The 14,773-nt window shown below is 35.6% G+C and overlaps 1 protein-coding gene across 2 annotated transcripts in view; it reads right to left on the bottom strand.

Moving 5' to 3' along the window:
• Positions 1 to 14,773, bottom strand: part of LOC143063122 (tyramine beta-hydroxylase-like) — a 39,971-nt gene that overhangs the window by 4,568 nt on the left and 20,630 nt on the right. For both annotated transcript variants that reach the window (XM_076235087.1, XM_076235088.1), the window contains exon 6: positions 1,124 to 1,290. In XM_076235087.1, coding sequence (XP_076091202.1) covers positions 1,124 to 1,290 — 167 coding nt within the window. The remainder of the gene's footprint in view (positions 1 to 1,123; positions 1,291 to 14,773) is intronic.

Raw genomic sequence — 14,773 nt, 5'->3', positions numbered from 1 at the left:
ACATGTACCGATCTTAATTTTTCTTCAAAAGATTATAAACATTCTTATATGTATCTATCAAATTTCAGTGGTGAATTATCAACATTACTCAGTTGATGCAAGTAGAAATAGGGGAAATATAAAATGAATTTGTGCAAATTTAAAAACTCCACAAATCAACCATAAACCTATTTGATTATCTATTATTCATACAATATTTGACTAATCACCTAATCACAGGCTAAAAAAGAAATAGAGTAAAATGTACAAATTATCAACCAATCAAACTGCAGGATAATTTTATAAGGCGGAGTTAGAAACATTTACCATCGTACACTTATGCTTTATGTTCTGTAAACAAGACTGTAATGTCCCTTTCCCAAGGTTTATTTTGTTACATGGTGATGATTTTTGTCCACATGTGATTTGGATGTTGATGGCATATATTGGTAGTGTCTGTTCAATTTATTCACGACACGCTATAGAAATGGCTTGTCTATTGCTGACGCCTGTTAATTGACCTATATATGTTTGCTTGTCTATTGCTGACGCCTGTTAATTGACCTATATATGTTTGCTTGTCTATTGCTGACGCCTGTTATTGACCTATATATGTTTGCTTGTCTATTGCTGACGCCTGTTCATTGACCTATATATGTTTGCTTGTCTATTGCTGACGCCTGTTAATTGACCTATGTATGTTTGCTGACGCCTGTTTATTGACCTATATATGTTTGCTTTGGTTGTTTTGTATTGTTGATTTGCTAATAATACAATTTATTTTATTAAACCTTTGATGTATATTCAGTAAACTGAAGTAATGTACTTTTTGTTCATTCGAGCAACCACATTTTCCTTTCATTTATTATATATATGTGTGCAGTAGTTTCCTTGAACACAAAATAATTATGTATCCCCTACCATGAGAAGTACACGTTCGTATCCATTCACACCAAACGCTTTCGTTGCACACCATTTAGTTTATCCGATGCTATGCTATGTTCAAACTCTTTTAGCACACACTATTCGGCAGATCTAACAGTGTACGTACTTATACCTGAGGTTAAACACGTGAATGTTCCTTCACACCAATTCTATATTCAAACACTTTTGTTGCACCGTATTTCGACTGCGCGTTACTAACCTGAAGTACAACACGTTTATATCCCTTCACGCCAATTCTAAATCCAAATTTTTTTAACGCACAATGTCCAGCATATCCAACAGTCCATACACTGATAATGTCATTGCAGTCTCTTACTCCCATCAGACATGACTCAGGTTTATTTGGGTTGATCTGTTTGACGTAATCTATATATATTTATCATATATTTAGTACAAAATACAGCAATTTCGAATATCTAATAAAGGTTCCATTTTCAAGTCTGTATCGCCTACCCTGTATCGCATATCCCGTATCGCATAGCTAAACCCGTATCGCATACCCCATATTGCATACCTGGCGTGACGTCATTTGATCTATGAGGTCCAGATGCTGTTCCCACTAAAAAAATGTCCTATCATTTCAACTAGTTTGATATAAATCAGTCATGCTTTTACTTGGTAATATTTTTTTGAAATTTTTTAATTAAAATATGTGGCTGAAATGATAGGACAGTATCGTTTACTTTGTGAATTATTTAAATTCATGGTCTAAAGAGGATAATGAGAATGTAATATGGTTATAGGAGACATTACGATTTGGATATTCAGCAAATAAAGGAATTATAGAAATACAGGAAAATCATAATTTCCTTTTCTTGCTTATATTTTCGGACGATTTAAAAAAACACCGGATATTCACCGCGCTGAAGTACGTCCATTATTCATAGTTCATTATTCATTATTCAATAATGAATAATGAAATAGGTCACTATTCATTATTCAATATTAAAAAATGAATAATGAATAATGAAATAGTTTATGTTTCATTATTCAAATTGAAGCGGTGAATAGTGAAATAAATATAAAAAAAATTGACTGTTGACACTAAAGCTATATTTTGATTCGCAATGACCATAAGAGGGTTTACGGAGGACCTAAATGCCACAACATGCGTAAAAATGAGGAAATATAAAAAAAAAGATGTGGTATGATTGCCAATGAAACAACTATCCACAAAAGACCAAAATGACACAGACATTAACAACTATAGGTCACCATACGGCCTTCAACAATGAGCAAAGCCCATACCGCATAGTCAGCTATAAAAGGCCCCAATAAGACAATGTAAAACAATTCAAACAAGAAACCTAACGGCCTTATTTATGTAAAAAATTAACGAAAAACAAATATGAAGCACATAAACAACATAAACAAACTACAACCACTAAATGACAGGCTCCTGACTTGGGACAGACACATACGTAAATAATGTGGCGGGGTTAAACATGTTAGCAAATTTTGAATAATGAAATGGATATTCTGAATAATGGAATGGACTGGCAGGACCCTTCAGCCTCTTATTTCAGATATATATTATACATCGATCGAAAGCTTATTAAGAGAAGAACAAAAGTTATATAGTCAATATGTTCCCCAACGCATATTAGAGGAGTAACGAATGACTTAAATATCGAAATACGCCTGAACATTGACAAATAGCCAATTTTGAATAATGAAATGGATATTTTGAATAATGGAATAGACTGACAGGACCCTTCAGCCCCTAATTTCAGATATATATTTTAACTCGATCGAAAGCTTATTAAGAGAGGAAAAAAAGGTATACAGTCAATATGTTCCGCAACGGATATTACAGGAGTAACGAAGGACTTAAATATCGAATTACACGTGAACATTGAGAAATAGCCAATTTTGAATAATGAAATGGATATTTTGAATAATGGAATGGACTGGCAGGACCCTTCAGCCCCTAACTACAGATATATATTATACATCAATCGAAAGCTTATTGAGAGAGGGACAAAAGGTATATAGTCAGTATGTTCCGCTTCGCATATTACAGGAGTAACGAAGGACTTACATATCGAAATACGCCTGAACATTGAGAAATAGCCAATTTTGAATAATGAAATGGACTGCTGCGACCCTTTAGCCCCTAATTATATATAAACCTTATACCTCATTCGAAAGCTGATTACAAGAGGAACAAAATGTATATAGTCAATATGTTACGCAACGAATATTAGAAGACCTAAATGTAAAAATACGCGTGAAAATTAAGAAATAGCCAATTTTGAATAATGAAATGGATATTTTGAATAATGGAATGGACCGCTGCGACCCTTTAGCCCCTAATTATAGATGAACCTTATACCTCATTCGAAAGCTGATTACAAGAGGAACACAATGTATATAGTCAATATGTTTCCCAAAGAATATTAGAAGACCTAAATGCCAAAATACGCGTGAAAATTAAGAAATAGCCAATTTTGAATAATGAAATGGATATTTTGAATAATGGAATGGACTGCAGCGACCCTTTAGCCCCTATTTATAGATAAACCTTATACCTCATTCGAAAGCTGATTACAAGAGGAACAAAATGTATGCAGTCAATATGTTCCGCAACGAATATTAGAAGACCTAAATGCCAAAATACGCGTGAAAATTAAGCAATAGCCAATTTTGAATAATGAAATGGATATTTTGAATAATGGAATGGACTGCAGCGACCCTTTAGCCCCTAATTATAGATAAACCTTATATCTCATTCGAAAGCTGATTACAAGAGGAACATAATGTATGTAGTCAATATGTTCCGCAACGAATATTAGAAGACCTAAATGCCAAAATACGCGTGAAAATAAAGAAAAAGCCAATTTTGAATAATGAAATGGATATTTTGAATAATGGAATGGACTGCAGCGACCCTTTAGCCCCTAATTATAGATAAACCTTATACCTCATTCCAAAGCTGATTACAAGAGGAACAAAATGTATGTAGTCAATATGTTCCGCAACGAATATTAGAAGACTTAAATGCCAAAATACGCGTGAAAATTAAGAAATAGCCAATTTTGAATAATGAAATGGATATTTTGAATAATGGAATGGACTGCTGCGACCCTTTAGTCCCTAATTATAGATAAACCTTATACCTCATTCGAAAGCTGATTACAAGAGGAACAAAATTTATATTGTCAATATGTTCCGCAACGAATATTAGAGGACCTAAATGCCAAAATACGCGTGAAAATTAAGAAATAGCCAATTTTGAATATTGAAATGGATATTTTGAATAATGGAATGGAGTGCGGCGACCCTTTAGCCCCTAATTATAGATAAACCTTCTACCTCATTTAAAAGCTGATTACAAGAGGAACAAAATGTATATAGTCAATATGTTCCGCAACGAATATTAGAAGACCTAAATGCCAAAATACGCGTGAAAATTAAGAAATAGCCAATTTTGAACAATGAAATGGATATTTTGAATAATGAAATGGACCGCAGCGACCCTTTAGTCCCTAATTATAGATAAACCTTATACCTCATTCGAAAACTTATTACAAGAGGAACAAAATGTATGTAGTCAATATGTTCCGCAACGAATATTAGAAGACCTAAATGGCAAAATACGCGTGAAAATTAAGAAATAGCCAATTTTGAATAATGAAATGGATATTTTGAATAATGGAATGGCCTGCGGCGACCCTTTAGCCCCTAATTATAAATAAACCTTCTACCGCATTTAAAAGCTGATTACAAGAGGAACAAAATGTATATATTCAGTATGTTCCGTAACGAATATTAGAAGACCTAAATGCCAAAATACGCGTGAAAATTAAGAAATAGCCAATTTTGAATAATGAAATGGATATTTTGAATAATGGAATGGACTGCTGCGACCCTTTAGCCCCTTTTTATAGATAAATTTTATACCTCATTCGAAAGCTGATTACCAAAGGAACAACATGTATATAGTCAATATGTTCCGCAACGAATATTAGAAGACCTAAATGCCAAAATACGCCTGAAAGTTAAGAAATAGCCAATTTTGAATAATGTAATGGATATTTTGAATAATGGAATGGACTGCTGCGACCCTTTAGCCCCTCATTATAGATAAACCTTATACCTCATTCGAAAGCTGATTACAAGAGGAACAAAATTTATATTGTCAATATGTTCCGCAACGAATATTAGAAGACTTAAATGCCAAAATACGCGTGAAAATTAAGAAATGGCCAATTTTGAATAATGAAATGGATATTTTGAATAATGGAATGGACTGCGGCGACCCTTTAGCCCCTAAATATAGATAAACCTTCTACCTCATTTAAAAGCTGATTACAAGAGGAACAAAATGTATACAGTCAATATGTTCCGCAACGAATATTAGAAGACCTAAATGCCAAAATACGCGTGAAAATTAAGAAATAGCCAATTTTGAATAATGAAATGGATATTTTGAATAATGAAATGGACTGCGGCGACCCTTTAGCCCCTAATTATAAATAAACCTTCTACCTCATTTAAAAGCTGATTACAAGAGGAACAAAATGTATATAGTCAATATGTTACGCAACGAATATTAGAAGACCTAAATGCCAAAATACGCGTGAAAATTAAGAAATAGGCAATTTTGAATAATGAAATGGATATTTTGAATAATGGAATGGCCTGCGGCGACCCTTTAGCCCCTAATTATAGATAAACCTTATACCTCATTCGAAAGCTGATTACAAGAGATACAAAATGTAAATAGTCAATATGTTTCGCAACGAATATTAGAAGACCTAAATGCCGAAATACGCGTAAAAATAAAGAAATAGGCAATTTTGAATAATGAAATGGATATTTTGAATAATGGAATGGACTGCTGCAACCCTTTAGCCCCTAATTATAGATAAACCTTATACCTCATTCGAAAGCTGATTACAAGAGGATCAAAATGTATATAGTCAATATGTTCCGCAACGAATATTAGAAGACCTAAATGCCAAAATACGCGTGAAAATTAAGAAATAGACAATTTTGAATAATGAAATGGATATTTTGAATAATGGAATGGACTGCGGCGACCCTTTAGCCTCTTTTTATAGATAAATTTTAGACCTCATTCGAAAGCTGATTACCAGAGGAACAACATGTATATAGTCAATATGTTCCGCAACGAATATTAGAAGACCTAAATGCCAACATACGCGTGAAAATTAAGAAATAGCCAATTTTGAATAATGAAATGGATATTTTGAATAATGGAATGGACTCCTGCGACCCTTTAGCCCTAATTATAGATAAACCTTATACCTCATTCGAAAGCTGATTACAAGAGGAACAAAATGTAATAGTCAATATGTTCCGCAACGAATATTAGAAGACTTAAATGCCAAAATACGCGTGAAAATTAAGAAATAGCCAATTTTGAATAATGAAATGGATATTTATATACTAAATTTAGTCCTGGTATCTATGATGAGTTTATTTATTGAGTAATGGAATGGACTGCGGCGACCCTTTAGTCTCTAATTATAGATAAACTTTGTACCTCATTCGAAAGCTTATTTCGAGAGGAACAAAATTTTTATAGCCAACAAGTTCCTCAACCATATTAGAGAAGTAACGAACAACCTAAATATCGAAATACGCTTGAACATTAAGAAATAGATTATTTTGAATAATGGAATGGACTACTACAGCCCTTCAGTCCCTAATAAAGACAAATTTTATATTCCAAATTTAAGCTTTTTGATAGAGGAATAAACTGAGTATAAACAATATGTGCCGCAATGACCATTAGAGGAGTTACGGAGGACCTAAATGCCAAAATACGCATGAAAATTAAGAAATAGCCAATTTTGAATAATGAAATGGATATTTTGAATAATGGAATGGACTGCTGCGACCCTTTAGCCCCTTATTATAGATAAACCTTATACCTCATTCTAAAGCTTATTACGAGAGGAACAAAATGTGTATAGTCAACAAGTTCTGCAACGCATATTAGAGAAGTAACGAACGACCTAAACATCGAAATACGCTTGAACAATAAGAAATAGCTTATGTTGAATAATAGAATGGACTACTGCAACCCTACAGTCCCTAATAAAGGCAAAATTTATACACCAAATAAAAGGTTATTGATAGAGTAATAGACTGAGTATAAACGATATGTGCTGCAATGACCATTAGAGGGGTTACGGGGACGTAAATGTCAAAATACGCGTGAAAAATAAGAAACAGTCAATTTTGAATAATGAAATGGATATTTTGAATAATGGAATGGACTGCTGTGACCCTTCAGCCCTTAATTACAGACCTACCTTTTACCTCATTCGGAAGCTTATAAAAAGAGGAACAAATGGTATATAGTCAATTTATTCCGTGCAGTAACAAGGGACTAAAAATCGAAATACGCTTGAACATTTTGAGGGTTATTTCTGCTGGGACCGCACCAAAAAATCCGAAAATCTTGGACGCTCGTTGACGAGGTTAAGAGGGCAAAACGTTGTTGGTTGGGTTTGAAGGGAAAAAGTCGGGGTTGGGTTCGTGGGAAAATTAATTTTGTGGAAAAAAGAAAATACACCAAAACAAATCCACAGATAGATACACAATAGATTGTAAGATTACAAATATGTCTGATCAGAGAGTTAATGGCACAAGAGGTAGAAATTTTGGAAAATACTGATGAGGAAACCCTCAATAGCGAGAAGTAGGTCAGGACTCACCCTGGACTGTCAAAGACATTTAAAATGTTGACATGAAGTGTTGGTTCGCAAAAGTTATAACCTTGTGCTGGAAAGAGAAAAATATCCGCACTTGGGGATGTGAAAGACTATACAAGCAGCTGACAGCCTTCTGGACAAAGAGAGAGACCGATGGAGCTGGGCAAATCGTGAGCTATGAGATGAAAAAAAAACAGGCGCACAGGGTATGATTACCACGACTTTTATATTTTTGATAAAAATGGTATGATTGGAAGTGTGAGAATATGTTGTTTAGTCCTGAAAATCGGGTTTAAACCATTGAATTGGGGATGGTGGGAAAAACCTAAAAGGAACATTTTGACAGATCCTCGCTGAAACTGGACATGGGTTGCTGCATCTGATCTTGATGGTCGTAGTAGTTTTTGAGGCAAACTCGGCATCATCGATCTGTTCATCATCAGCTAAAGCAGAGCTGACACATTGTTCAACCAAGGACTTTTTGGACTGGGCCAATCGCAAAGTATCGTGGTGTTTCTTTTTCTTTTTGGTTACATGCCTAGAAATTAGTGTGAGATCCATTACGGTGGTAGCATTCAAGCAAGATAGAAATCCCAGAGGAAGGGTGGCTACAACACCTGTGCCGGTCAAAGCTGAACCCAGGGTACTGCTGGTTAACACCAAACTACCCACAGAACAAGCACCAAGTGTTACAGATACAGCTTTGTCCAGACGTACATAGGCGTTAAAGGTAGTTTGATACCTTCAATTTCTGTATCGAGTTGATTCTACACACATTCGACTATAGTCGCCGGTACCCAGAATCTAAATCGTTCATTTATTTTATAGGAGCATACCGAGGAGGGGAATGTTTTTGAAGAGGCTGTTAGCATCCAAATATAAGATCAGACCAGCTCCGTCGTGGAATTGCTGACCACGCTTCAAGTAGAGTCCATACCCATAAGTAATCCGGGCGTTTGAGGATTTTAGGTAGAGACCGTTGACACTGGGATTCACTGCGCAAACGCATCCACCACGCTCCAGGTACAATCCAGACCTTAAGGCCTTGTTGACGGCTTCACCACCTAATCCGCTCAAGGCTCCAATATCCAAGGCTGGTAAAATGGTCTTTTGCTATCATGGGGAGTGCCCTTATTGCCAGCCCTGCCAACATGGGTAGATATCCACCTACTTGTTGCTTTTACCTTCATTTGGGTGGTACTCAGCTTCCGATTCATTCCACCAGTACCTTTTTGGGAGAGGCTTGGTAATCTTTTGAACCTTTAGAGAGGTGAACCAGCTTTGCATGGAACAAACGAATGAAGATTTGGCAGCCCGTTGTAGTTTATTATGTTTACCTTTTGTCAAGTTCAAACCATGTTCGTGATAAGTCATTTATTCATACCTCTCGACCGATTTGCCTACCGTCTTAGTCGTTGAGGTATGTTTGCATGCGATTGCTGGTTCGCAAGATCACTGGCAAGTATACTAGGTTCTTGGGGGTTTGAATGATTTTCATACCAGGACCGTCTGCTGGAAAAAAAGCTGTAGATGGAAGACTGCTGTAATACCATTTACATAACTTCCATGGTTGATATAGTACGGCGGCTTTGTGAAAAATTGGGCACATCCTGCTACAAGCATGAAATTTGGCACACACCTTCCTAAACTATTTCTCTTTTATTTCAGATAGTGAGGCATTTGAAAAAAATGTCTCACTTCCAGTAAAATCCAAAATGGCGGATATCATACTTTAATTAGCCCAATACCGAAGGCTAGTATGTGAAAAGACGTTATGAACATGCTACTATCATGAAATTTGATACAAACCTTTGTTATGTACTCCTTTGGATATATGATATATATCAGACGTCTTCAAAAAACCTACTTCCCGTAAAATCCAACATGGTGGACATTGTACTAAAATAAGCTTACTTTTAGGGAGGGTAATTGAAATGTATTTTAAACTATTGCTACTATCAATATATTGTGCAGGAACCTTTCTTTGCTGCTTGTCATGGATACAATGTATAAGACATATATAAAACCCTACTTCCGGATATATCCAATATGGCGGACATAGAAATATTGATAGTATTTCATTTTAATATTTAACTTTTTTCCAAATGTAAAGAAAATATTTTTTTAGCTGGTCACTAAATTTTTGGCTTTAAGTCATCCTCAAAACCACTAATTTTATTTAGCTTTAATATATGTTTAAATACAAAGTTAACACTTCCGGGGAAAAAATATGGCGTAAACTACAAAGATGAGTACTAAATCCATATCTTCGATGAAGAGTTTTGGGTAGATTGATTAAAACAGAATAAAATCACTAAAGTTCTTAAACATCTTAAAAATGACTATTTTATGGTCGCAAATACATGTTTATTCACAATCGGAGAGCTTATTTTCCAAATTTACAAAGATCGTGGTATTTTTTTCTTACATCTATAATGTACAAGCTCCCGATCAGATGAAGAGGCCTCACAAAGAGTTGTCCAAAAGGCTTCCCATGGATCATATTTTTCCCTTCGCCATTCATAAGCGTCTTGACTAGTTAGCATAGAAACAAATACAAAGTTTGTTACTCATTCGCATCCGACATGGTATAATGCACGTTTTATACTTGGTGAAAAAGACTAGACCAAGTCGTGGGAATAGCCTCCATAAGTATTTCCTATTCCAAAAACACATGTTTTCTTGCTTCGTTAACCCCATCTAATAAGTTTGTTCGATCTTACAACAAAACCACGGATCGTTCTATCAACGACATTGTTAAATCCATATTTGAAGACGTTGGGTATAAATCATCATTTTAAATGAGAGAGTCACATCTTCAAAAATCATCCATGTCCCAAACGCAGTTCCTTCTCCAGCAAACTGTAATCTCTCAATGCCTAGTGTATTTGAAAGGTCATGGATAGATATTTATCTGAAGCTTTTCTCACTTCCAAATTCAAGCCAAAGTTCGTCTGCCCCTATTTCACTGAATAGCGAAACAGCAATGACAGCAACATCAGTATCGACTGTTCGAGCCATGACTCAGTTAAAGTCTGTGTTTCACTGCATCAGACACATGCATCTTGATTCAAGTGTCAGCCTCTTCGTGTGAACATGGTGCTAAGCTTGAAACATCATCATGTGGTGGATAACACAAAACATCCTGAGTAAGTGTTTCTACAACTATCTTTTCCTCAAAATCGTTTGAGCAATCTGTTGCGAATGAAAACTTAAAAGTTCTTTCTTATTGTCGTCATCTTTCAGAACACTTTGCCAATTTTGAGGATTTTGTTTGGACTTTGGGTTCGTCTGTGTATTCCCCTTCCCCTAAATGTAGCTCTTGCTTCTTATAAAAAATGCTACTGATATTATATCTTATCTACCTCGTGATGTATTTAGTTTATCACCATGTTCACATTAAGAGGCTGCGATTGAATCATGTTGCATGTGTCTGATGTGATGAAACACGAACTTGCACGAGTCATGATTCGAATAATCGTTACTGATGATGCTGTCATTACTGTTTCGCTATTCCGTGACAGGGGTAGACGAACTATGGGTTGTGGTTTGGAGGGCAAAAAGCACCTGGTAATGAGTGATTACAAACACTTATTGTGATCCATGTCTTTACCGGTTGTGATATAGTTTTCTGATTGATTGAAAAGTAAAAAAATGTGGGGGACATTGATGGCAATTTGAAGATGTGAATTTAACATAAAGAATGATGATTGATCAGCATAAATCACCGAGGTTTAACTGTAAGATCACACAAACGTATCAGATGAGGTTAACATTGTTAATGATTCAAGAAACTAACTATTTGCGCAAAAGGGAAGACTAATTGAGGGTATTCCCTCAACTTGGTCTAGACTTTTCCAGCATGTAAAACGTGCAATATACTAAGGCAGGTGTTTAGGGGGGACGAGCTTGGAATTGGCTCTTATGCTACCCAGTTCAGGCGCTAATGGATGGCGAAGGGACAAAGAGGATCACTTATTAATAACTCTTTCTAAGGCCTCATCATTTTGGCAGAAGCTTGTACATTGTGGATGTACTGGGGAATGCGGTTCAATGCAAAAGATTATACATCCTAAGCATCAGAAACAAAAGCCATGCAATCTACAGTTTAAGTGGACACATACTTCAACAAGTCAAGCATGACCCGTACCTAGGCCTTAATATTTCGGAAGACCTCAAATGGACCACTCACATATTAAACGTGGCAAAGAAAGGAAATTCAATTCAACGTTAGGCTTTCAAAAAAGAAACTTGTAATACTGCCAACAAGATTGCAAAAAACAAAACAGCTAACATTTCGCTCGTCAGATCAACGATGGAATATGGAGCCATAGTATGGGACCCATACACGGTAACAAATATAAATAAGCTAGAAAGGATACAACGTAAAGCGGCAAGATTCATCACCATCTATTACAAGTCAAGAGAGGACGGTTGTGTCTTCAATATGATTGCCAAACTGGAACTACAAGACCTCTTTACAATTGCAAGACGAACAAGCTAGAAGTTGATGTTTATGTACAAAGTGGTTCAGGGGCTGAATCCCGTTATTGAACCAGACGAATTTCTAAAAAAAAAGCACGTCCTAAGAGAAACATAACTGCCAAGAAGTTTGAAGAATACCACGCAACAAATATTGTGGAAAACAAGTTAGAATCACTCTAAGTATTTTGACATTCCACTAAGCAAAACACCACAATACTCAAACTCACTCTTTGAAAAGACAGTGATCACGTCGAATCAGCTACACAACACTGTAGACTAAGTGCGCGCATCAAGCGTAGAGAGCGTCAAATCTGCTCTTAATGCTCGTCAATATATCTGCGCGCTCTCTCAAACCGTTATATTAAATCCAGAATTGGTATCGACAATGCATTCATTTTTTATGGAAATATTCTTTATAAAGCACAAAGGTGTCAGTATTCACCTCAGAAACTAACAAAACCCTTGAATAGACTTATTAAGAAGGGATATAGTTACGATACTGTTGTCAGGTCATTAAAGATTGCATATTTTGGCGTTAATATTGATTCACTTATATGGTCTTTGCATAGGAACTAAACACATTTATCAAAAAACAGTTGTTGGCATGACACGGGTTATGTTCTTCTCATATATGTTATGATGGTATGATACTAAACCCCTAACGGGAAGGATTGTGCCTGATGTTCATATTATGAAATCATAATCTTTCAGTCAGTTTAATTGAAGATTGGAGCTGGCATGTCAGTTAACTGCTAGCAGTCTGTTGTTATTTATGTATTATTGTCATTTTGTTCATTTTCTTTGGTTACATCGTCTGATATCAGACTCGAATTTCTCTTGAACTGAATTTAAATGTGCGTATTGTTATGCGTTTACTTTTCTACATTGGCTCGAGGTATAGGTGGAGGGTTGGGATCTCCCAAACATGTTTAACCCCGCCGCATTTGTGCGCCTGTCCCAAGGCAGGAGCCTCTGGCCTTTGTTAGGCTTGTATTATTTTAATTTTAGTTTCTTGTGTACAATTTGGAAATTAGTATGGCGTTCATTATCACTGAACTAGAGTATGTATTTGTTTAGGGGCCAGCTGAAGGACGCCTCCGGGTGCGGGAATTTCTCGCTACATTGGGGACTTGTTGGTGACCTTCTGCTGTTGTTTTTTCGGTCGGGTTGTTGTCTCTTTGACACATTCCCCATTTCCATTCTCAATTCTATATACAGATACAAATACAGAGGATGTCGCGGTCGTTGTTAATGGGGAAAATCGGGTCTTCCCTGCACTGCTTTGTTTTCATGTGGTGGTGACAATGAATGAATATGGTTTTTTTTAGCCAAATAGTAGTAATTTGATTTTTTTTTTTAGTGTTTTAGTAATTTTATTTTGTTTTAATCAATCTATCTAAAACTTTAAATCAAAGATGTAGATTGAGGACTCATTTCCTAAATCTACGCCATATGTTTTTTTAACCGGAAGTGTTATTTAAAAATTTAGATCAGAATAATTTAGTGGTTTTGAGGACAACTAGAAAACAAATATAAAAAAGAAGATGTGGTATGATTGCCAATGAGACAACTATCCACAAAAGACCAAAATGACACAGACATTAACAACTATAGGTCACCGTACGGCCTTCAACAATGAGCAAAGCTTATACCGCATAGTCAGCTATAATAGGCCCCGATTAGACAATGTAAAACAATTCAAACGAAAAAAACTAACGGCCTTATTTATGTAAAAAAATGAACGAAAAACAAATATGTAACACATAAACAAACGACAACCACTGAATTACAGGCTCCTGACTTGGGACAGGCATATACATAAATAATGTGGCGGGGTTAAACATGTTAGCGGGATCCCAACCCTCCCCTAACCTGGGACAGTGGTATAACATTACAACATAAGAACGAACTATAAAAATCAGTTGAAAAAGGCTTAACTCATCAGATGGACAAAACTACAAGTAGACGTGGCCGGGTAATTATACATCCCGACACAAAAAGACGCAATGAACAGATCTGAGAGTACTCGCAGTTATCTGACAGCTAGTTCAAAGCCACTAACAACTAATAAAAAATCATGCATCTAAGACTAAACAATCAATCCGTACACATCCAACATCCAATGGATTTAGCGTAAAGACGTCATAAACAGCCAGAGAAAAACATGACCTTGTGCAATGCCAAATTACAGGTATCGACAGATTGTAGATCCATGAATATATATATGTATATAACATATTAGTAATATTTAGTTAGCTTTTAATTTACTGATAACAAAATCAATATTTATACCAATAAAAACAATATTCAATTATCTTACTACAGTGTTGAATAGGTAACCTTTTAGAATAAGTTTATTTAAAGGAGCGACAAGTTTACATGGATCATTTTTAAATTTCCGGGCACGGTTAACAACATTTCCGTAAAAATGAGGATGTGCTATCCCGTTTGAAATAAGTTTTCTACAGGTACAACCAAACTTCAAAACCAAATCTTTATATCTATGGAAAAATTTAGTAAAGGTTTTAAGTAATTTATGGTAACGATATCCCTGGTTTAATAATTTACCAGTAATACATAGGTTGCGTTCGTTAAAATCAAAAACGTCACAACAGACACGGGCATAGCGAACAAGTTGTGAAATATAAACACCGTAAGATGGTGCTAAAGGAATA

The sequence above is a fragment of the Mytilus galloprovincialis genome, chromosome 2, assembly GCF_965363235.1.
Source record: "Mytilus galloprovincialis chromosome 2, xbMytGall1.hap1.1, whole genome shotgun sequence".
In the NCBI taxonomy this organism is placed as follows: domain Eukaryota; kingdom Metazoa; phylum Mollusca; class Bivalvia; order Mytilida; family Mytilidae; genus Mytilus; species Mytilus galloprovincialis.
The sequence above is the reverse complement of the archived record's forward strand: the minus strand, read 5'-3'. Positions and strand labels throughout refer to the sequence as shown.